Source organism: Puntigrus tetrazona, chromosome 4 (genome assembly GCF_018831695.1).
Source record: "Puntigrus tetrazona isolate hp1 chromosome 4, ASM1883169v1, whole genome shotgun sequence".
Classification (NCBI taxonomy): Eukaryota; Metazoa; Chordata; class Actinopteri; order Cypriniformes; family Cyprinidae; genus Puntigrus; species Puntigrus tetrazona.
The window spans coordinates 1,520,294-1,544,455 of NC_056702.1; the positions used below are offsets into that span (position 1 = coordinate 1,520,294).

The 24,162-nt window shown below is 36.6% G+C and overlaps 2 protein-coding genes across 4 annotated transcripts in view; one reads left to right on the plus strand and one right to left on the minus strand.

The window, feature by feature from the left end:
- Positions 1-1,326: 1,326 nt before the first annotated feature.
- On the plus strand, positions 1,327-5,915 carry LOC122342591 (MAP7 domain-containing protein 2). The gene is made up of 5 exons (XM_043236528.1): positions 1,327-1,368; positions 1,530-1,652; positions 1,766-1,834; positions 5,285-5,377; positions 5,772-5,915. The coding sequence occupies exons 1-5, from the start codon at positions 1,327-1,329 to the stop codon at positions 5,859-5,861; spliced, it is 417 nt and encodes a 138-aa protein (XP_043092463.1). The 3' UTR covers positions 5,862-5,915.
- Positions 5,916-10,498: 4,583 nt separating this feature from the next.
- ano2b (anoctamin 2b) overlaps positions 10,499-24,162 on the minus strand; it is a 31,756-nt gene continuing 18,092 nt past the window's right edge. For 2 of the 3 annotated variants that reach the window (XM_043237929.1, XM_043237928.1), the window contains 10 exons: positions 23,948-24,149; positions 23,122-23,233; positions 22,849-22,906; positions 21,698-21,798; positions 17,982-18,127; positions 16,042-16,194; positions 15,898-15,950; positions 14,830-15,011; positions 12,736-12,841; positions 10,499-11,891 (listed from right to left, as the gene is read on the minus strand). In XM_043237929.1, the coding sequence (XP_043093864.1) occupies positions 11,532-11,891; positions 12,736-12,841; positions 14,830-15,011; positions 15,898-15,950; positions 16,042-16,194; positions 17,982-18,127; positions 21,698-21,798; positions 22,849-22,906; positions 23,122-23,233; positions 23,948-24,149 (1,473 nt within the window). In that variant the 3' untranslated portion in view covers positions 10,499-11,531. The remainder of the gene's footprint in view (positions 11,892-12,735; positions 12,842-14,829; positions 15,012-15,897; positions 15,951-16,041; positions 16,195-17,981; positions 18,128-21,697; positions 21,799-22,848; positions 22,907-23,121; positions 23,234-23,947; positions 24,150-24,162) is intronic. The other variant, XM_043237930.1, reaches the window with a different exon arrangement.

Genomic DNA, 24,162 nt, shown 5'->3' on the forward strand with positions numbered 1-24,162 from the left:
TTACTTTTTTAAATGCAGAAAAGTTGGACCGATGGTTTTTAGTGAATATCTGAAGTGTAGTTCATCATGTTAATTGTGGATATTGTGAGAATCGTCAAGTGTTAATAATTTTTGTCTTTTTCAAAACCATATACTTGTTTATAGTTTAAAATCCCCAAAAACTACTTAGGTGTAGGTTAGAAAAAAATAGTGTTAAATTGATTGCTAAATAATAAGATAAAATGTTATTTGTTGTGTAATTTTACAACCTTACAGCTTTGATTTTATGTTAATGTCTTGTTTATTAACATGATCTGTAACTTGGCAGTCTTTGGCAGACTTATTTTACAGTCAGCAAACAATATTGCACTGAAGTACAAGTACCCAAGTATTTTTAATAGTGTTTAAATTAATAAACTCATGTTTTCATGTTTTAAAAGTTGTGGTGTCAACGAGATGGTTCAAACCTTGACCTTCACACCAAAACCACAGCCCCTCAGAAGGCTATGGTGGTTAAAACTAGTACAAAAAAATCCAAATACCTTTCCTCTGACTGAACTATGCAACCTATGCACCTCTCCACAACAGACACCTTCATCATATACATTCCTGGTTCGGTTTGCTGCTCACGTATCCGGTTTCTGCTAAAGTGCCTGTTTGTGGTGTCACACCACTCACTTAATGTCAAACACATCTCCATCAAATATAGCTTTCGAACCCTATATGCATTCCAGACGATCCAATGACATCACCAAAAACAACTCTGACCTCTGTGTTTTTCTTTAGGTTAATTGCAGTGTCCATTCTTTCTGATCCTCGATCAGTCCTATGGTTTCTTCATTATGGCATGAAACAGAGAAGCTGATTGTTAATCAGTATGAAACAAAACTGCATTCAGAAGTGTGAAGGAAACATATTGACATGGGACAATTCAATTAATCAAAAGTAAAGGGACAGTGGGTTTTATTATCACCAGTGTGATAGTTTTAGCAGCCCGGTGTAGAAATAACTATGATGTCTTTTGTATGCAGTCAGAGTATATTAGCATTTGCATTAGGTTTACCACCACAGAGAGCAAACGAAAGGAGAGTGCAAAGAAACTGGAAGCGTTTTAGACCAGGTGAGCTAACAGAGATATTTTCATCCTATTTAATTTGACAAAATTTTGCAGTTATACTAAAGCAGGAGACAGAAGGATATAAACTAGCATGCTTACGTTTGTGCAGTAATTGGGTTTAGGATGCTGTGAAAATGGGTTGCTGATGGTTGTAACAAAATGTTTTAAGAGTGCATGATACAAAATGAACTTAAAGTCAATGTAACTTTTTTGCTTATTTATTTTTTAGGATGGCTCATGCGAAGAGGTTTTCTCAAATCCCCATGTCTAAGGTTTTATATTTCTGTTCCAACTTTTTCATGCATGTTTTGTTTATGAGGATATAATTGACAGATTCAATTAAAACATTTAGCAAAACTGCTACACTTGATTGGAAACTTAAAAAAAAAAAGCTGAACTGTTATCTCATCATGTGCATTTACTGTTCACTCAGTGCATGAGAGATCTTTGTAAAGAGGAAGATTACACTTTCTTAAAAAGTCTTGAGAAGCAGGATGAGAGTCTGGAGGAGAGCACATGTGTGGAGAGTAAATTTCAGGAAAAGCAAGAAGAAAGGGTAAGCTTATTTATTACTTTCCGTCTTGTAAACCTCCAGAAGTCTGTGTTTATTAATGCATGCTGCATGCTGACTTTCATTGCACATGTCATCTGTTTTTTCTGTTCCGCTAGATCCGTCGTCGACAGGAGCTCAAGCAGCTGGAACGAGAAAAGCAATATGAGATAGAGGAGCAGCAGAAGGTATGTTGACTAACATCAAAAAGTCACCGCAGGGCTATCGCTGCTGTCTGCAGTGATAACACTAATTATATCTGTCTCCACCACCCACAGCTTGAGTCTGTCCAGGGACAGCAGATCTGCTTCATCAGACTTACATCGTCAGGCTAATTGTGCTTGATTGCATTACGTCTGCATTGTTCCTAACTTTGGCTGCACATGCAGTGACCTCTGTATTGCATGGCCAGGTCGGCCAGGTAAACATACAAATGCAATCAAATATTTTAAAAAGGAACTTTAGACAGTTCACAGGTTTCTTTATAGATGATCCATCTCACTGATATCTCCAAAAATATTACAGAGCATGCAAGTTTTTATCTAGCATTTAGGAGCGTGGTAAATAGATGATTAAAAAAAAATACACAGTAAAATAATTTGGCGCCAGTCTCCAGGAACATTTGTACAGAAAACACTGGGACAAATCGGTGGAAAATGTCCAATTTGTGTCCGTCCAAAACTAATACTGATTCTTTTGGGCAGAAACACAAAGGGGAATGTCTATACTGTCAGCTTCTACTTTTTGCTAATCTGAAATTGAAGTTGTAAAAAACAAAGCTTATACTTGCAATGTTATACTGCAAATATCGCTATATTTATAAGTACCTATTAATTAACTCTTATGCTAAATAAATGTAAAGAAAACCAATTTCAAAATTGATGTTGATAAACTATGCAAATCATCCTTGCAATTTTACACACATGAACTCATTCTCCAAGCAATCTGTGTTCATTCAAGAGTAAATGAATTGTGGGCAGTCTCTGGGCATGAAAATCAAGCGTACCATTAGTTCTGGCAGGTCACATTAGTTGAGCTTGATTCAGCTGACTCTCAGCTGATCCTAGTCTACATATAGGCATACAAAGCCTGTCATGACATGACATGGTTATTCAGTATTGTCTCACATAGCCAGAACCGTGGCCACTTTGATTGGTCATATGACTGACAGGTAAAGCAATCCATCACCATTCATTTTGTGCTATGTCATGTTTAGGGGCCCCCACAATAACACACCAGTGTGTAAATCTCTGGACAATATGCTTTAATCTTGATCATTTTCACATACTTTTGAAAATCCGGCATTTAGTTGATGCTGATCCTTTAGTTAGATTGCCACAGTTGTACACACGAAAGCTTTCTTCTTCCATCCGACCAATCAGATGATGACTTTTGCACTCCTGAAGTGTTTCCAATTTTGTGTGCCATATGCATCAGACATTCAGCCAGTAGTCTCTGGGTGTGATGCCTGAGGCTGAGACTTATTCAGTATTATTCAATAGCTTGATCATTGTGCTAAGGAGCTTCCCAGCTCCACCTTTTGTGCACAGTTAGGACTTGGTCTTCTGATATCCTTATTGAATCATACTCCTTTATCCTGAGTTATGTTGTTGCATTACATTGTCGTTAAGAACGTTAATGATCTGCTACATTTATGTTGGTTCTGTTCTGTTTATCTTATGGGGGTTATTGCTGCTCTTCATGCTCTTATGCATGCTAGGATGCATAGATAAGCAGGGAGTTTTTGCCCAGAACAGAACCATAAAGCCAGTCCAAACTGTGTGCTAATTGTTTAATCAACCTTGACTTTAGTGATCCTGACAGAAGTAAGATTTTTTTGATGCAAGATGCAATGGTTGAAAGCGCATGCTACCGTTTAGCTGTTAGCAGGACGCTCAGGGAGTGTGTTTGTGTAAGTTGATGAACCCCCAGCTGCACATGGTCTGCTGCCAATGAAGTCCAAGTCTAACAGCCAAGTGTGAGGTCACTAAAGGACAGCCATGTTGTTGTTGTTGTCGTCCACTTGGCTGCTGTCATAAATTCAACAGCTTGAGGAATCCCTGCAACGCCTAAGTCAGGGCTCACTTAAGAAGAAACCCCAATGGGATCAAGTCGGTCAAAAAGCCTTGAGCTCTGCCTTTTTTAATTCCTAAAGTCTACAAACGGACAGTCCACCACTCTCACTTCCTTCCTCTGCAGCTGTTCAGAGTCTCCCGATGAGTTTCCAGGTTTGCAGCATGTCCGTCCTCTGATTAATGGAGGCTCAGGGAGAAGTGCTTACTCTTGGTTCCCATGTGCATACTATTTGATCCTGTTATCATTCAAAACCTACATCCCCCAAACCACAGATCTCATCAGATAACCCCACCCTCTGTCTGTTTGTGAGTGTGTGTTACTGGGAGAGAACAGTCTGTGACTGTTTCAATCCTCTGAGGGAAAAGGTGTTACAGTCTGTTTTTTTCTCTTATTAGTATGAATAGAAGGCAGTGTGTTTCAACGTCTTCCATATGTTGAGTACAGTAACATTTACTGCCTAGCCTGTAGCTGTGATTATCACTTTAGAGACAGGAAGTAGCACCCACAGAATATCTGGCTGAGCCTGTATAGGTCAAAGATCAAGCCCAGCCTCATTCCTTTAGCCCTACATCAGGCTCTGCCTCACCAGATCGGCCTTCAGACACACAGGCTTGTTTCTAGGTAATAAGGGGAGAAAAATGTCATCATAATTTGGAAATAAATGGTCATGTAATTTATGCTGAAGTCAAACCAACTTTATTTTTTCAGGTCTATTATGCAACCCTGCATCTCAGTAAATCAACCAAATCAATCAATCAATCAATTAGTAAATAAATAAATAAATAAAATAAAATCGTTTGCGTGGATACCTAATATTATCTTATTTGATAATTTAGTATATATATTTATATATATATATATATATATATATATATATATATATATATATATATATCTTCAAAGAGCTAAAAAAATATATATTTTTCTGTCCCTGTTACAAGTGATAAAACACCAACAGATGTAGCAGAAAACATCTGGGTCATGTTTGGATTTTTTTCTGTCACTGACCGAAATTCTATCCTTGAAATCAAAATTAGACTTAAATATGTCTTCAGAAGAATTCATACATGTGAAAATTGTTTAAGAATTGAACGAATAGATAAAAATACATATGTTTTGTTGCAGTTTTTCTGTTATTATTAAGAAACCATCATGATACTGACATTATAAACATGTTCATGTTAACATATAAGTCTTATTTATGACTAATCAATATTTAGTGACATGGAGCACCCCATTTAATGTTAAGAGGTTAAATATTTAGAGATTTTGAGTATTATCTTAATAATGCATTAGAACAAACAGATGGAAAATTGGTTACATAAGGCTAAAATTGGTAAAAGAATCCTTGACTAACATTATAAGTGGACAACAGAGTATAAAAAGCTACATCAATACAGCTACCTTAATGCTATTTACAAAATTAATGCTTTCATAACAACAGCCTAATGTTATTACAATGCTGCATGTTCCTCTTTCAATAGGCCCACTCTTGTTTTTAGCATTACTTACTAATCAGAACCCTGTTAAGAACGGTGAACAAGTGTTTGTGTCTGTGAAAGGAGAAAGACAAGCAGTGGAAAAGCCATGTGGCCGAGCTGGATGTCCAACGCAAGGCCATCCGTGCAAAACTAGACAGACTGCGAGAATTTAGGGTGAGGTTTTACTGGACACACATGCCGATACACCAACACGCACATATATAGAAACCCTACTGTCATTCCCAGGTACAGATGTGAGGCCCAAAAGCAGTATGACTGAATGTGACCAGATGTCGAATGTATCTAATGCAAAGTATGCTAACCAATACCATACCTGCCTGACTTGCAGCAACGGGCAGGCACAGATTACATCTACAGAAACAAAAAATCCTCATGAAATTTTCATGACGTATTATTCAAATTTCAAATTTTAAAAAGAGTAAAACAGTATTGCAACACACTGACTGAGAAAATGGTCAGTGGAAGTGACAAACCGCAAGGAAGTTAACTTACAATATATCTTCAAAAATCAACATAGACGTTAATACATCTCTGTTTTCATTTCCAGGACTTTCAGAAAAAGGTTGTGCTTCAGGATTTGGGTCTGGATCCAGGTTCTGCAAATGAATCCGTCAATCACCTTCTTAGGAGACTGTAATTGTGTTTACTAGTAAATAATGAAATGAAGGATTTTAGTATTAAATTAACTTGCTTAATACTGTGCAATGAATGTGTGTCGTCAGAATAAGAGTGCAAAAACTGATAAAAACATTATAATGATGCACAAGTAATCCAGTCCATCATATTTAACATCTTATGAGGTGAAAAGCTGTGGGTTGTTGTCTTGTCTGAATCAGGAGAGAAATATACACAAATCAAGCATTATTTACAAGAGAATACTGTTATATAAACTCCTATTTTGGTCAGAAGTGACAGTTTAAAGTTAAAACATTGTGTCTTAGTGTTAGATTCATTTCACATTACCTGATGGAATGGAGTAGTGTGGATTACTTAGGAATTATTGTGATGTCTTTACTGGCTATATTTTGACTCTTCTGATAACACCCATTCACTCCGGAGGATCCACTGTTAAACAAGTGATGTAATGCTACATTTCTCCAAATCTGTTCAAATGAAGAAACAAACTGACGAAAATCTTAAATGGCCTGAGAGTGAGCATTTTCAGGATATTTCCATTTTTGGGTCAACTATTCCCTTAACAAAGTCTTTAATGAGATATATTATTATGTAGTGATAATATGTCTTTAGAAAGCAGAAAGTGTGTATAAAATAACATGAGTGAAATTATATCTCTACCTCTGCTTTAAAGGCACTTACTAGAGTGAGGTAGAATAGAGTGAGTTATGGCTACTTCAGTGTTCAAAATGATAAAAAAAATAAAATAACTCACTGACTTTGTGGCAAATAAATTACAGCTAACAACTTAATATGTATCACATGTCTGACCTTTCACTTTAATATTGCAGCAGATGAATATAAATGGAGAATAAATCGCATGACTGCGGTGAGGAGGGAGACTTGAGGAAAAAAAGCGACGCAAACAGATGAGCTCAGATTCTAAAAGAACAAGAACCAATTAATTCTCATGCCTTTCAGTGTCTTTTATGCATCTTTGGTGATCTCAAAAGGTGGTGATGGAGAGAGACAGATGAGAAAGGAGAATGCAAAAGAAAGGACAGAAGAGAAAGAAACAGGTGGTTCCAGTGGTACAGGTCTAGCATTAAGGGAGAACAGCAGAATCATGTTACAGCATGTCTGACCCTCCAGGGCAGGAAAAAGCCACAGTCTCCAGTGTCACACATCCTCGTATCCCAGAATTCATTTCTGCAAGCTGCAGCTCTACATCAGCTCAATGTGCTCTGTTGTGTTTATTTCATGACAGGCCCACTGAGTATGTATAACTGGGCAGGACAGCTTTGATTTATCATCCACTCTTAATGTGCACTGCAAAACATGGAGTCTTTTCCAAAACAAGCGCTCCAGTAAATAGTTATAGGCAATTAATCCCACCATACTGCTGCATTCCGTCTGAAATTAAACATCCATCCAATAGCAATTCCAATTTGCATTCCTGCCAGCTTTACCGCTCATCCACCTCTCTAAACTACAGTTTACTTAGCATATTAAATGCTTCTGAGCATTTTCAACACTCATTTTGAGCCTTTCTAGGCCATGACCCTTCATTATCATAACTATCCAAAGTATAGAAACTAGGGCTATGTTCAGAACAATATATATATATATATATATATATATATATATATATATATATATATATATATATATATATATATATATATACACACACACACACACACACACACACACACACATTGATAGGTCCTTTACATGCATTCACATCATTCACTAGATGGCACAAACTGATTGGCCTCTCCTACTGATTCTACAGCCAATGAGATTGCTTGTGGAAAATTTGAATGCTCTGATTCAGTGTTTGCTAAAAGCAGGTCCTGCAGCCACTGTTAGAAGTCTTCTAAAATTCAGCACCTCAAGATAAGTGAACTTACCTTTTAATTTTCTTAAGTACAAAACCTTTGTTGTCCACATTTTTCAGTTCCTAAATGCAGCCACAAAACATAAGATTTAAGTCATGTTTGAAGTTTAAGGCGTATAAGCAAAGCTAGCATGAGAATACACATTTTTAAACGATAATGACAGCAGAAAGCAGTAACACAACCAAGCAATACTTGTATGAGAACATGTTTTAAGTGAAAATTTGCATGATAAATCAGGAGAAAGCAGCATTTTTTTTTTTGATTAATGTTATTTATTTTTAACAACCAAGTTAAATTTGATTTATACTTTTTGCATGTACAGTTACCCTCTCAAGCAAGTGAATAAACATATTTGTTTTGCATGTATACATGCTTGTTTTTGTATTTATATATACATAATTAATGTACACAGTACACTCACATATATATATATTATGTAAAGAAAAATCATTTGGATGAGATTAATTGCGATTAATTGTTTGACAGCACTAATATACATATATTAGTACATATATTATGTACAAATATATAATTTATTTGTTATATACTACAAACATATGGTATATTTCATATGGTATGCCATTTTGTAAGTTAGTAGTAAGCTATTATTCCATTCTGAACACAGGCTAAGACTGAGAAAAGAAGAAGGACAGGAAATGAATGGCTATCAGTCACATATCGGGTCATCTGAAGGTTTAGTTGAGTTGACTATGGAATGCGCCATTGGCAGAGCTTCCATGGAAAGGCACAATGGTGCAATCTTCAAGTGTAGCTAACACCTGAAACCATGTGAAAGCCTGGTGTGTAACGACTCCAGATAAAAGCCAGTGCTTTAGGCCATTTAAGAGAAGTGAACCTGAATGCAACCCCCGGTGCCTCTTTTCTGCTTTTAGACACTGTTATGTTAAACTACTGCATAAAGCATCTAAATATAAGGTCTTGAAACATAAAAAATGCACTGTGCAAAAATTACATGCAAAGAATTATTATCCAGGAAATGTGCATCTTGGAAGCATGAAATTTATGTCCTCTGATAGTTTAGTGACGCTTATCAAAAATCCTTCTGACATTAACAATGCATTGACTCCAGCATTTTAAATGTCCGCCCTGTGCGTCATCTCACCCTTGGAAGGAACGCCCTGTGGGAGAGAGAGATTCAGGTTTGTGTCACGGATCTCATTCCCGATCCATCTCCATGTGCAGATGTTTAACTCACAAACCAGAATCTCTGACATCAAACTCCCAGCATACACCAGCACAGCATTGTGTGTCTTCAGCTAGAACGAGAATAAGTTGCAGTCAATCACTATCACTGATGTAACTGGTACTAGCTTATACTACTTTCTGTAGACAGATGTTATGCATAACACTTGCTTACCAATCTTTAAGACACACTGCACAAATCCAGGTAAATCTGTCCATGCAACTGTATTGTGTTGCATTTGATAACGAAAGGCTTTGAAAAAGATTACGCACAAATTAGACACTTCCGGCCCAAATCACGTAGCAGGTTGGATTGTGATTGTGCAAGAGGACTATGGTGTTTTCTGAGGACAGTTGAAACCTTCTTAAACCTTAAAAAAGAATCTGATATTTTGACCAGTTTAATTCATTTAGAGAACGTTCATCTTATACTTTTTTGTTTGATGAAGCTAGGAGTATTGGTTAGTGTGTCTCTGTCTGTTGTTTGTTCAATTTTGAGCATACAGTATGGTCACACTTTATGCTACTTTCCCATTAGTCTACATTAGTTAATGTATCATCTATCATTTGCCAACGATGAGCAATTTGATACTGTATTTATTTAACATTTTTATTAATTTATGAATTCATTGTTAGTTTGTGTTTAATCAGGTATATTAAATTACATTAACTGACACAATTGAATGTAATTTAATGTAATTATGTAGGTAACTAATTGGTCCTTATTGTAAACTATAAGTATTGATTTTGCAAGAAATAACTTTTTTTTAATCTATAACTATAAAAAAAAAAGTTTGTTATTGTTCTTACAGTTCTTACAGGTTCAGATTTTTGTAATTATAAGGCATAATATATACTGTAAGTATTATTGAATATAAAAAACTGAAAAAAATATAAGTGACATACTTTAACTCGTGATTTTTTGCTTTGGTCTGATATCTGATATATGAACCACTGCAATATAAAGTGCCCTTTTCATATCTACAGTACAAAGCAACTTATATCGCCTCTGTTGATGCTGAAAGGACTGACAAAACACTTCTTAACTTATACAAATACCCATCATACGACGTGGACATTTAAGCTGATCTGCCAAGATGCATGGCAGCAGTCCTTTAGAGTTGAGCTGCTTAACTTTTGCCCACATCTTATGATTTTTAATCTGTGGGAAATACAAATATTTGTGTATTTTTACCCTCATTCAGAATGATTGTGTAATGAAACTATAACGCGCATAGACAGACTTTATGGTATCTGCCAAGATTTTAATCCTCTTGAATTGTGAAGTCCAGACCCCAGGGATAAATCAAATGTGGCTCTAGGGTGAAAACACACAAAAATCAAAATCCTGCTCTGGTAAAACAGAAAAAGCGAATAGAGGAGCAGTGTCTACTGGGTAAAGTTAGCTTTGTTAAGCATGTGTGGCAATCATCATCAGGGTATTACAGTACAACAAACAACCTGTGCAGCTGCTAGAAGTCGAAAACACAAGTGAATTGACCCCACGGGACTTGTAGCACAATGGCTCGAGGGCAAGAAAGAAAATCCAGTTGCGCATAATTGGGATTAAATATTTATTCTTCTTGCATGAGTATTAAGTCCTATGAGGCATAGTGAATGATGACTTGATGGCCAGATGTTGGCACACAACATCCATCCATGATTCCTCCCTGGATAACAGTAACCCCCTCTCAACCTTCCCACACCGTTGACGGCAAATTCATGGGAGGATTATAGTTGACATGGCACAAAAAGACCAGCTGCTCCACAATCATAAATACAGCAAATGCTGTGCGGCCCAAATCTACAGCCCTGTATTTCATCAGAAGGAGGCATAGCATAAATATATGGATTGACAAACATGAGTTTAATTACATATTGCCTTAATGTGTTACATAACGGGCTGGATCGTTAAAAAGACAAAACGCCACACGTTTCACAGAATACATCACAGTATCACATTGAAATTGTGTTCTTTGCACCTTAACTTACTAACACGCATCATAGTCGTTATTAACCCAAGAACATATTGTCATATTGATGAGAACGAATACAGCTTACAGTGACGCTGTTACCTGAGAAAATGAAAGATTATTTGCCATTATATGCTACATCTTGAGGACAATGTGCAAAGCGGATTGCATTTGGACAGCATGTACAGATTGCGCAACATCACCAAATATGTGCTGCTCATTGAGTGTGTGCCGACAAACTTCCTTGCTCAAGATCTGACAGTGGAGAAAAACATGCGTTTGAGAGGATCCCGTTTGCATTCTTGTGAACGCCAGTGCATGTGGAATGATTGCATCGGCAAGCGTTCCTACTGAAGCTCAAGTTTGTGTGTCAGACGTGCCTGAAAACGGTAGGAACATCTGAGGGTTTAAAAACCAGATGTGGAGCCTGTAAGACAGACATTCAGACTATAGTTCAGTGACCAAAAGGAGTGGCCCCTCATTCTCCAGTACAAAAAAACAGGAACATAGAACCGAGGGCACCTGATTCTCCAAATTCAGAGCCTCAAACTCCAGCACTCAGGCACTGTGAAACACTCTCCACCAGTGGACTCGTCTTCTCTCACCCGGCTTCCCTCAGACGGCTGTGTGTTGGGTGACGTCGCTTCGGGGAGACATGGACATCTGGCGGGTGAACTGACTGAAGCTTGCAGCTCGGGGTCGGGAGCGAGGAGCCGGGGATGAGGTGGGAGGGAGCGGTCCGGGTTGGGTTTGCTGAAGAGGCAGCGAGGTCTGATCTGTCACCTTCAGGTCCTCCTGCTGTTCTTGAGTCAGATCTCTGGAAAACAAGCTCTGGATCAACTGCAACTTCTCCTTTTCTTCATTCAAGAAGACATCCACCAAAAGAGTCTTCTCCTTCTTTAGCTGCTCGCTGATGTTTTTGGGCACGTCTGGGATCACCCAGGCCACCAGCATGCTCATGGTTATCACCAGGTTCTGGAGAAGTGGGAGACGCATAAGTACATATACGTTTACACACGTATATCAATGGGAGGGGCGCAGGAAATCATACACCTCAGTGGCTTTGATGAAAACATATTTTTACACACCAGGTAGCATTTCACTTTTACTTTTTTTTTAAATGCCAATGCTATCTTCCTATAATGATATATATATATATATATATATATATATATATATATATATATATATATATATATATATATATAGGCTTCAGACATCATGCTAATATGTTGATTTCATTATCTGATGCTAATAAGCTTTTTTTTTTTTTATTTATCGATGTTGTTAAGCCAATGTACTGCCTAAAAACCTATAGATTTTTTCAGGAGTCCACTTGAAATTATAAGTGATCAGTTTAATGCATCTAATCTTTTGTGCGTAGCTTTTTTAAAGCTATATACAAGCTTTGTATGAGGAAAATACTTAGTGTTCATGGAAAACCTCACTTTTCTTGTCCTTTAAAGATCAAAATAAAATGTTTTTTTTTTTTTTTAAATAACACTTGGAGTGACATTTAATTTTGGAGTTTGTAACCGTTTGGTTTACTGTTTAATTGCATTTCAATAGAATTAGTTTCCACCCACAGCTGCTGACAGCAGGACATTTCAACTGAGTTACAGCAATTATTCTGACCAGCGTATAGACTATTAATCTAAACCAATCCAAAGACGACATCATTTATATGTGGTTAAAGCACTTACGTTGCTGAGGTAGCTACTGTGTGGCTTTTTATAGTCCCTTTATGGTGTTCATTAAGAGTAAAACCTTTATTTTAAGCTTTTCCATTTAAGGTTAAAAGAGGTAATGGAGCTTGTACCTGGAACAATATGACGAAACCTAATCGAGCCGCTAGAACTGACCAGTACTGTTTGGAGAATTGGTAAGGCTCAGTTGACCATGGTGGTTCTCTGTAGTCCTTGTACCTAAAATGAACAAAAAGAACAGACATGCCAAGTCATTTAAGGCTAATTCATCTCCAGCAAGGATCCGTTTGCTGGTTGGCAATAAAAATAAACAGAAAATTTAAAACACATGCTCAACACATGCTTCTAGCAAGGCCACAAAGGGCAAAACAACACAACAGCATTATTAATCATGACAAGGACATTTTAAGTGCAAAAGAAGGAACTGTTTTACTTTACAAGAACTTTGTGTAAGTGTTGTGTAACCAAAAAGGTTAAATTAATGAATATTTATACGTATTAATGAGGCATTCTATAATTTAGGGAACATTACTTTTTTAGTGTGACATAATAGTATGTCTCTTAATGGATAAAATATTATATTTCTGAAGAAAACTTTTAGAAAAAACTGAATTATCATCAATATGTACCCTAAATTATAGAATGACTAGCAGTTGTAGTAGGAGGAGACAGTCTTGATCATGATGATTGAAAACTTTTGATTGTATCTTCAGGCCTAATTCATTACAGCAGGCTGTTCCCAGAAGTTTTGATTTCTTCTGTCCAATTATGAAAAGTAAACTCTTAGTCTTTAAGGACGTAGATTTCATGGCCATATACAGTAATCTACGTGGAATGTGTTAGGCTGGTTCTGATTTCCTCAGACAGTCAGATATCTTCATCTGAAGGCATGGTCCCTGGGGTGAAGTCCTTGTTTGGTTATACAAGTCCAGAAAGGGCAAATATGGACAGTAAAAACATGGGCTTAATTTGTTCCCCGACCCTATTTTAGAATGCTGACAAGCTTGCTCTCTTGCTCCCTCTTCATCTATCTGTTCTCTTAACAAACAGACTGAGGGTCAAAGGAACCCAGACATCAGATTGGTCCGAGTAGCAACAAAAGAGCGTAATCTCGTTCTCAACTGCTTGAAGCTGAAAAAGCAGACAGGTTCTGATAAAAGCACTTTTCTTGACATGCCTCTGATCTGTGTTGTGAAGGCCTCCAGAGATAAGCAAAGCAGTGGTGAGATCTCACACTTCAGGGTGATGGAGTCCCATCTGGATGTTTTTCTCCCTCTCTCTTTCCTCCACTTCAGTGTGAGGGTTAAACACTGTTTGCTACCCCGATCTGGAAATAATTCTTTCCAGAAAACTGATGAATACAATTACTATCACTATCAACAAACAGCACTGCTTCATTAGAAAACTATTTTTCACATTAAGACTACTTAGGCCCACACAGAACCTGTGCATGTGTTTTCACATTTTCTACAAAATTCTGTAGAACTGTTTACTATTTTATAACATGCATGAAACTCTATCAAAATAAAAGGGGTGAGTTTTTCTGAACTACACCTGCAGAAGATTCTGCTGAAGTCTATTCACTACCAGGCACATAACGAAACTGTGAAAGTACAACAGATTTCCAAAGAACTAAATATGGGTGTTTGTTAAATATTTGGTTAATTTGTGCTCTCAGCTAAATATAAAAGAACTGACAACCTACCCTTTTTATGTGCCTACAGTTCTTTGTAATATACTACTGAATTAAGTATGCTGAACTGGATAGTTGTTTATGACTATATTTCCAAATACTGTAGCATTTCATATGCCATCCTAGTTTTCCACAAAAATCTGATGAAGAATCTCCCCAGGTGCCTTCCAAGAGAGGATCAGTATGTTCAGACCATAATAGCTTCGACACATGTTTATTTCAAATACGATTTAAGAGCTGCAAACAAGGGATCCTACGGCTGTTTACGACCTGTGTTTTGTCCTACTAAGAATTATGTAGATGTGGCCAGTGCTGATAGCCTTGTGGTTGGTACACCAGCATATACAGATACCAGTCGATTGCTGTGTCATCTACTGTTCCGTTTAGAACTATATGTCTGTTCTTGTATGTTTTAGCTATGCATGCCAGTTATTTTACAACGGGAAATAGAGCTTCTATAAACTGCTTCATTTAATAATAATTCACAGTAATATAGTGCTTTTTTTTTTCCAACCTGCAGAATGCAATGTCTTTGCCGAGACCGGAGATGGAAGGCACAGTTCCTGGTTTAAAGTTGCTGACATTAAAGTAAGAGAGCGTGTGGTTGATAAAGCCATGCATGGTCCCCGTCTCGCTGTACATGTACTGGTAGACCAAGCGAGGGATGAAATCTGATGTAAAGGAGATGACAAAGGCCTGAAATGATACAATACCAGTTAAGAGATCAAAATATGTAATTAAAAAAAGAAGCAGAACATTTGGTAAAACTTTAACTGTAACAAAGTCCAGATCAGGGTTCTTAGTTAACTCAAACTTAAACCACAATACATTTTTGTTATCTAAAATAAAATAAATTATTTTAACTAGTTGCTAAAGTTACCATTTTAATTTAGTTTAACTCGTATAATTAAAACTACAATAAAATTAATAAAAACTATACATACATATTAAAATACTAATCTGAAAATATGAAAATTGCAAATATAAAAAACTATTTCAAAATCTTAAAAACTATAATGATACTAAAATAACACTGGTCCAGACCACTAAGAAAGGCAAAAAAAACTCTCAGGCTGATCAGTAATGTGTGGCATTTAATTGGATTGGCAAGGCAATTTATAGCTGAAACATTAAACGAATACTTGATTTCCAAAAGAACAACACAGCTGGAGTGAATCAGATGTCGGGCTTTTGAGTCAATGTGGCTTTCTTAATGAAAGTTCAGAGAGGAGCTGAAGGATCTTTACCATAAGGCTTACTAGAAAATTACTCTTATATTGGGAACATCACATCTATTAAAATAAATCTGCTGGGGATTTCAAAAAGGAGAGACATGGATGAAGTGAACTGTACAGGTGAAAGAACATCTGCATCTGAACACTAGAACAGAAATAGTCACATAATTTTTTTTTTCCTGGAATAATGTGAATTCAAGCATGCAAGTACAAAAATTCTTGGTAATCTAAGTCTTATTAAAACAATAGCAATGATTTTTGAATCCCTCTATATGATAAACGTCTATAACCGAACTTATATAAGTAGCATGTGGTAAGCAGCAGAGTTATAAATAGCAGAACCTTACATTGATGATGACTGAGAACTTTCCCAAACCACTCAAGATGTTGTACCAGATACCTGTGTGAGGAAACAATTTAAATAAGAGGTTAAATTAGCAGATCTGAGTTTGTGAATTGTTGTGGTGTAAATATTAATGCTAATTTTTCACCGATATCTTTGGCCCTAATGGCATCTGGCCTGCGAAGCTCCCTGACGAACTTCTTGGCATCGAGGCGGATCTCGATGACGTTGTTTAAGAGGGCGAATAGCGGAGCCAGAGGGAACGAGGCCACAAAGAGTGACACAAAACCAAACTGAATGACTGCAGAATGACAAACAAACAAACATGGAGATTAAATGTTGAGACATTTTGATAACAAATTGAACTTTGATACAACTGTAAGGCTTCTGCTTATTACCAGACATTAAGGAATAAATATTGATTTAATGCAACCATTCAACAGTTTTGGGGTCTGTAATATTTGTTCATGTTTTTCTTATGCTCTTATCTTTTTCTTAACTCTCTTATGCTCACCAAGGCTGGATTTATTTCATCAAAGCACAGTAAAAACTATAATATTGCGATAGGAATATATTTTTTAAATGTAATTAATTCCTGAAATGATAATTTATTATTATTATCCATGCAATTCTGTGATAGACAAAATTTAGAAATATACATTATTTGTAATGATATAATACGCTTTTCTTCCACTACTTCTCAACTAAACTCACGGACTACTTACTGACCCCAAACTTCTGAACTGTAGTGTTGCTGAAAATAAATGAATATGAATAAATGAATAAAATAAGTCTTGTACAGTGTATATGTTCACATATAAATCAAATAACTTCTTAGGAAGTTTCACAAATCATTGTAACAATGGAAAAAACCACTACTTATTTGATGTGGTGATTTTCTAGGAACAGACTGTGTCATTCTACAGTAACCTGACGTTTCCAGCACGGGTGTCAAGCTCAAAGCTGATTATTTGTCAATCAACAACACATGGAACATAAGCCTTGTGGGAAACTGCATTTCCTTCTTCGGCTTGACTGACACATGCCTTTTTTTCTGTGCAACATGCAAACAATGGCTTCGAGAGAGATCTGGCTGGAGGGTATCCTACATAAACATCCACACTAGTGGGTCTCATTCCCCCACTCTCACTGAGAATATCTTTCACAGCATGTAGGTGGTGATCTCCCTCCAGCGCTATTACTGAAGGTCTTGAGCTCATCTTCAGTTTTTCCCTCATCTTAGTTTTACTTGGCAGTGGATTAAAGCATCCATATATTTTTGAGAAAAGACTAAAGCGCAAGTTTTATCTCGCACATGTCTCTGATAGACAGTTATGCAATTCGCCTGCACTTCAGGGACTAAACGGTCCCACATCAAACCGCTCAATCAACAATCACAAAAGGGAACCATAATAATCTCTACAGATCATATAATTACAGAATAAAACTCTTGTTGTGTACTCACATATTTTGTTAAATAGCAAAACCCATCAGATAAAAACAAAATCTACAGTATTTACAACAGAGCTATTTCGAACAAAGCTGTTTCGAGTCAAGTTGAAAGAATCTTTATTTGCTTGCAAACGTGTCAGGAAACATCAGTCGCCATCTTACGCTCCCAGCATAATTGGTTTGTATAAATGCAGGATGAATAATAGTAATTCAAGTTTGCATTGGTGTTCAGATGTTTAACTTTGCTGTTTATCCTGCACTAGGCTTTCAGATCTTCTGCAGACGCCTTCATGTCAACTTACATAAACACTCAGTCAGTTGTGTATCACCGTAAGCCACATGTTAGCGAATGTAGGCCTTTTCCCGTTTCTAAACACAGCTGTAAACCAAATGCTTGGGTTAATGGCCTAATTCACATGTTCATTCATAATTCTGACCCTTGAAAACATCACAAACTTTAATAATGTAGAGTGTTTCGTAAAAACACTGGGGCGTGTTAAATCTGGAAACCTATGCATTCCTCTGACAAAATATCTTGCGGTTCCCGCCGAAGGGGATGAGTTAGATTAACCAGATGTTTTCTCACAAGGCTTCACACTTTACTTTCACTTTTACACAGAGTGGAGTGCCACTCACTCATCTCCATGTATTCAGGTGTGAGTCCATCAAAAGGCTCCAAGTCATAGTCCAGGTGCCACTGCTGGCGGCGACCCGGCTGCTCCACAATCTCCTTGGGCACCCGCTCTTTGTCCTTGAGTGTGCGGCACAGCTTTTTCAGCTTTCTAAAGTGGGAAATGAGAGGGAGAAAGAGAATGAGACAAAATGTAAACACACAAACCGTTGCTATAAACTTGACCTTGCAGCAAAAATGACCCAGATTCGTTTCTAAAAACTGGATATGAATTTTATGCAGACATACTGTGTGCTTAAATTATATTTACATAACTATTACTATTGCTTATACTATACATAGAGTTGGCGGTTTTTCAGACACAAAAGAATGCACTTTGACACACAATATATAAATTGTAATTCTGTTTTAAATGTGTGTGTGTGTGTGTGTGTGTACAGGTTTTTGTGGACATAAATGTGATGGGTATGACAGAGGTATTACTATTTAAATGTTTATGAAGACACTGCCTATGTCCCCGTAATTCAAAAGGCTTAAAAACATACTAAATGGTATAGTTTTTTTTGAATATCTAAAAATGCTGAAAGTTTCCTGTAGGGGGTGGGTTTAGGTAAAGGGTGATAGAAAATACGGTTTGTACAGTATTCTGCCTAGAGAAAGTCTACTCAACGCGTGTGTGTAATTTATTTATGTATTTATAGTTATGTATATATGTATTTATAGTTTATGTATATACTGTATATATACATATATGTATGTATATATAGGTGTGTATAATATTCTTATGCACTGTTATTTAAATCAAATATTAGAATTAAATTTCTAAATATAAATTTATATTAAAAATATTCTAGCATCATGAAGTGTTGTTTTTTAGAATCAAGCAAACTCATTTTCTACAGGAAATTGTTCTTCTAACAACATATTAAACTAGTTTTTGGTTTCTGAGCTTTAACTTAATTTAAATTCCATTGTGTAATTCAGTTCAGTTATCTGGCATGTGAATAAACCTGCATGCAGTGGCATGAAACTTGGCCAGACGTTCCATGATTTATTGGAATAACCACACGCAAAGACATCCAGGAGACAGACTGGTGCATCTGACATACACATACACCAAAGACTCGGAAGTGCTCTCTGGAAATCTCATTACTGTACACATCTGTTCGCTTTTCTTTTGGATTTTTATTTAAACTAAAGATGTACTCTCTGTTCCAGTTGGGTTACATTGAAAGAATAAAATCAAACAGAATCCAAAATTCTGCAGCAAATCTGTTGATTAGTCAAGCAATACAGAACTTATTAAATCTATAAGTCCTATAAGTGCTAAAACACACAGACAGCATAACTAAAAATACTATATGTATAGGATCCAACAATAACTAAAAGAGTAAAGATCACAGGACCTTTAGGTGACAATAAATACCTTCCAAATACCAAGTGTTGGAGCTATTTTATGTTTTAAGTCAATTGTCTCATAACTTCTCATTAAGCTGTCTGGCGTTTCAAAGACACAAAGAAAAGGTTGCATTAGGAAGTTTTGATTAGGACTAATGACACATGTTGTAAAATTCAAAAACTTAACAGGATGTGTATCACCATAAAAGCATACCAGCAAACATTTTAATTACTGTCACAACCACAACATACTTTTTAACCAATTTAACCTGGGGTTTTATTCCAAGTCATTAAGACAGAAGGAATGTGCATAGACTTCACTCTAGATTCAAGTTTGTAGAGTCCTCATAAGAAAAGCAAGTGTGAGAGCATAATAGCTCATGTTGGACTGGCCAAATATAGTGGACTAAATGGTCCATGTGGTCCATCCATCTATAGCCTATTAACGCTCCCAATAAAACCCCCCAAATGCATCTGCTGCATTATTTAGTCTCCAAAACTACAGCCTTTTCCAGCACATTACTTTTTAATGGACGCCTTTGTGTCATAAGTGCTTTCCTCCATCCGTGATAAAGCTCTCGTTTACCAGCTGTTGAAATGCATTTGCATTTGAGCATGTGCACAATGAGTCACACGCAAACCCCTACTGTTGAGCAACAACTGGTCAACTACAATTAAAACAACTGACTTTAAAAGGATAATTAAAATTCTGTCATTTATTCACCCTTGAGTTTCTTTCTTTAGAAGATAATTTAAAGAATGTTATAACCAGACAGTTGACGGTAGCCACTGAATTCGATAGTAATTTTTTTCTAGAAATAATATAAATATAGAAATAAATGGTTACCGTCTACTGTTTGTTTACAGACACTCTTCAAAATATCTTCTTATATGATTAGCAGAAAAAAGAAAGTCAAACATGTTTATAACAACCTGAGAGTGAGTAAATGTAAAAATAAAATTGTTTGGGTGAACTGAAAATATGTTTTTTTGAACATATAAGGCTTTGTTTTTTGCATGCACGTTAGTATATTATAGTAACATGCTATTGGTCTGTGGGGAGATTAGACTGGTTAAGTAGGTCAGGTCTCTGAGTGAGGGGGATATCGAGTCATTCTGACCTCCATAATATGACGTTGGTGTGTAAGTCCACTTTTGTGCCTTCCACCCCAAAAAGGTGAGTATTTATAGAACTGAACAGAATGGGTTTGACTTTCTTTTCCTCTCATTGCTTTTTTGATTTGCATACTTAAATGAACTACTTTTGAACTCTCAAGTAAAACTGGTGATCAAAAGGTCATTTGCAATGACAACATTGTGAAATATACCAAAGACTTTTTGAGTATTTTTACATAATCATGTATGGTTTACAACTAGAAGAGCAAAAAACACAGAGCTATCGTAAAAGACTATTGAATTTGGAATAGCTGTCATTCAATTTAAGTGAGTTGCTGAGAGATGAGCAGCAGGGAAAAAAATTCCTTTTAAATTTGTTTAAGTGTTTCTGGCTAGTTGAGTGAGCTTAAATTGAACAAAACCTGTGACAAAGATGTGGAGATAAAGCACTCTGAGTCATACGGTGAATCATAAATGAAAGCGTTCATGTTTATCAGATAAATCACAACCAACTTAATGTATCATTCATCAAAGAGAATTGCACGGAAATGGTGCTAAAGAAAACTGGTGTTCTTGTGAAGGACAAGGAGAAATAGGTTAAATAGGGATTTCCACAAAATGGAAAGTCCACTCAGACTCAGAGGTTCATTTCTGCACCCAGGGGAAATCACGTCCCAGATTTTTGCAATCGTATGCTCGTGCATTAATGCATGCATGCCACACACACTAGATACTCTGCAGCACAAATGGCACCTGTGTTAATTTGTCTGTTTATATGTGCTGCAAGTACAAACTTCTCTCCATATATTCCATCAACATCAGTCACGCTGATTTGCATTTAAACCTGTTCATTAATGACGTGATGCACCACTTGTGCAAACATGTGAAATGAGACAGGAATCCAGCTTATTAGAGTACAAGGAGAGGCGTGTTCATAAAGTTTGCCTGCGTGCAAAGAAGGAGTAAAAGTAATTGAAGAAAGAGAGGAAAACAGCAAAATAAGGCAGAAAGGCATTGGAGCAGACAGTGGGAGCAAAGCCCACCTCAGTATCCCGGGATTTCCTGGCCAATAAACCAACTTCGACAGGAACAGTGTTTTACCGTTTATCTGAAGGAATGATCTTTCTATGGTTTCCAGATAGAGAAGCTATTGTGTTTAGTAGCAGAGAGTGTTTTATGCGATACACGGAGAGGAGCGGGAACTTACGGAATGCCAATCTCAAAGATGTTATTCTGAATAAGCTGCTTCCCCAGCATGATGATACTGAGCTGGATACAGAGTTCAATCAGACAGCCTCCAGGAGCACACTGGGAAGAAAATGTACAAGATGTTTTGACAGTGTCACATTAAGTAGGGTTACAGGATTTATATTATGTGATTTTTATGTGAAATATTGTGATTTAAAATGTGATTATATTGTTTTTATTGTAATTATTATTATTAAATATGTTTAATTTTAACCAAGTTAAAAATATTACTATTGTAATGTTTTACAGTAATTAAAATGTATATATGTAGTTACTCGAGCATTGAATTAATTCACCCTGTCAAAATTCTGTCATTAATTATTACCCTCATGTCGTTTCAAACTCATAAAACCCTCTTTCATCTTCAAACACAATTTTTTTTTTAAATATTTTTGATTAAATAGGAGAGTTATCTGACCCTCTATAGACAGCACCACATCTGAAATGTTCCCAGGTCCAGAAACAAAGTAAATACAACAGTAAAACAGTCCATGTTACATCAGTGGCTCAACTTTAGTCAGATACATTGTTAAGTAGCCTCCAAAATGGCAGAAGACTTAAAAAGTCATAAAAAAGCAGCCACTGATGTCACATGGACTGTTTCACTGATGTATTAACTACGCTTCTGGATCTGGGAATATTTCAGTTGTGTTGCTGTCTATGGAAAGTCAGATGGCTTTACTATTTTATCAAAAATACCTTAATTTGTGTTCTGAAGACAACACATGTTGTTACAGTTTTGGAAAAACATGAGGGTGAGTCATTAAATGACAAAACTTTCGTTTTGGTGTGAACTAACCCTTTAAGAAAATTTGACAGTAACTAAAATAAAATAAACAACTTTATATCAGCCAACAAAAAAAAACAAATTACAAAAGTACAACAAAATAATTAGAACTATAATTTAATTAAAAACTATAATAGTATCTTAGTAACAAAAAAATTGCTACAGTATATTAGCAAGTCTTCATTTCTTATTTTTCAGATCTTTTAAGAACACAGTACTTGTGCTTTACCATGAAGCAATTTTATTTGATTTAAGTTTTTTTTTTGATTCACCATTTAGCATAACATTCATTCAGGATGCAACAAAAGCAAAACCATACTCACCTCTTCCATACGATAATCATTGAAGACATAAACATAGTTACCGGGATGGCCAGCAAACCTGTAAAAAACTCACTATTAAGGGTCATGGGATTTGTCTCGACCCAAGAAAGAAAGTGGCAAGGGTCACATGCCTATCTTATTTGAAGCCAGATGTTTGTGCTGCATTCAGACTTCACATTTACTGTGCTAGAGGCTGAATATGTGTGGGTTTGAGTGCTCTTCTCTTTTTTCAGCAATTAACTACTGTTTTTGTGGTCTAACTTGTCCACATACCTCCCTTTGAAGAAGGCCACATAGAAGATGGGTGCATAGGCATTCATGAACTTCAGAAGGAAAGCCTTCAGAATGAGACGCTCCTCAAAGTTGGTCTCCGTTTTAGGGATCTCTGCAGACACATGAATGAAATTATTTGGGATTTAAACAGATTTGTTCTGGATAAACTGCATAGCATTTCAACTGCTTGTTGTACTGATGAGTATAATAAACATGGGTGGAAAAATCTCCCAACATGTTTTTGTTTAGTAACTTCTGTTCAACAGGTTAAAGGTTGAGAAATGGAGCTTTTCAGAACACCATATGGTTACATTTGGGGTCGGGATTATATGTTCTGTGTCTAAATCTTAATCGGCCATGACAGATTACAGATGGCAGTTTTTTTCAATAAATTCACCATATTTCAATGCATTCGTTAATAGAGCCCAAATTCCAGTAAGACCGGTAAAAAGTATATGTATATTTAAAAGCAAGAACTGGTGAGTTTGGAAGTAGGTTAAAGCATTAGGGTGAGCCAGACTGCATGTGGTCAGACTTTAAGAGTGAAAATCAAAGAAGTACGGAAAAATCTATGTCTTATTCATGAGATGATAACACGTGCTTCCTTCCCTTCCTGCATATCCACAGAGACTCTCATTTATTAAAACATCTCTTAAGAAAATCACAGTGATGGCTAACTGACAAGCCGCATTTTCTCCAGGGTTCCTGGAGTGGCTGAATAAAAAATTCATGTCATGTGGGTGAGCAAAGTGGGGAAGAAGGACATCCAAAAAAAGGGAAGTTGACCAAAAGCGATAATTACAACAAGGCAATGGTAAAATCTCACCCAGTTCTGTCAGCCAGGCAGCAACCATGCCGTATATCTCATCCAGGATGAGGATGACCACCAGGTTGATGATGACGGCGGTGGCCGTGACGGTCACCCGTACGTTAGACTTCACCTCTGGATCCGGGCTCATTGCCATAAGGGCGGAGATGGTGATGCGGTAGATGATGACACTGAAGACGGCAGAGCAAGTCACTCCAAACTACATGGAGAAA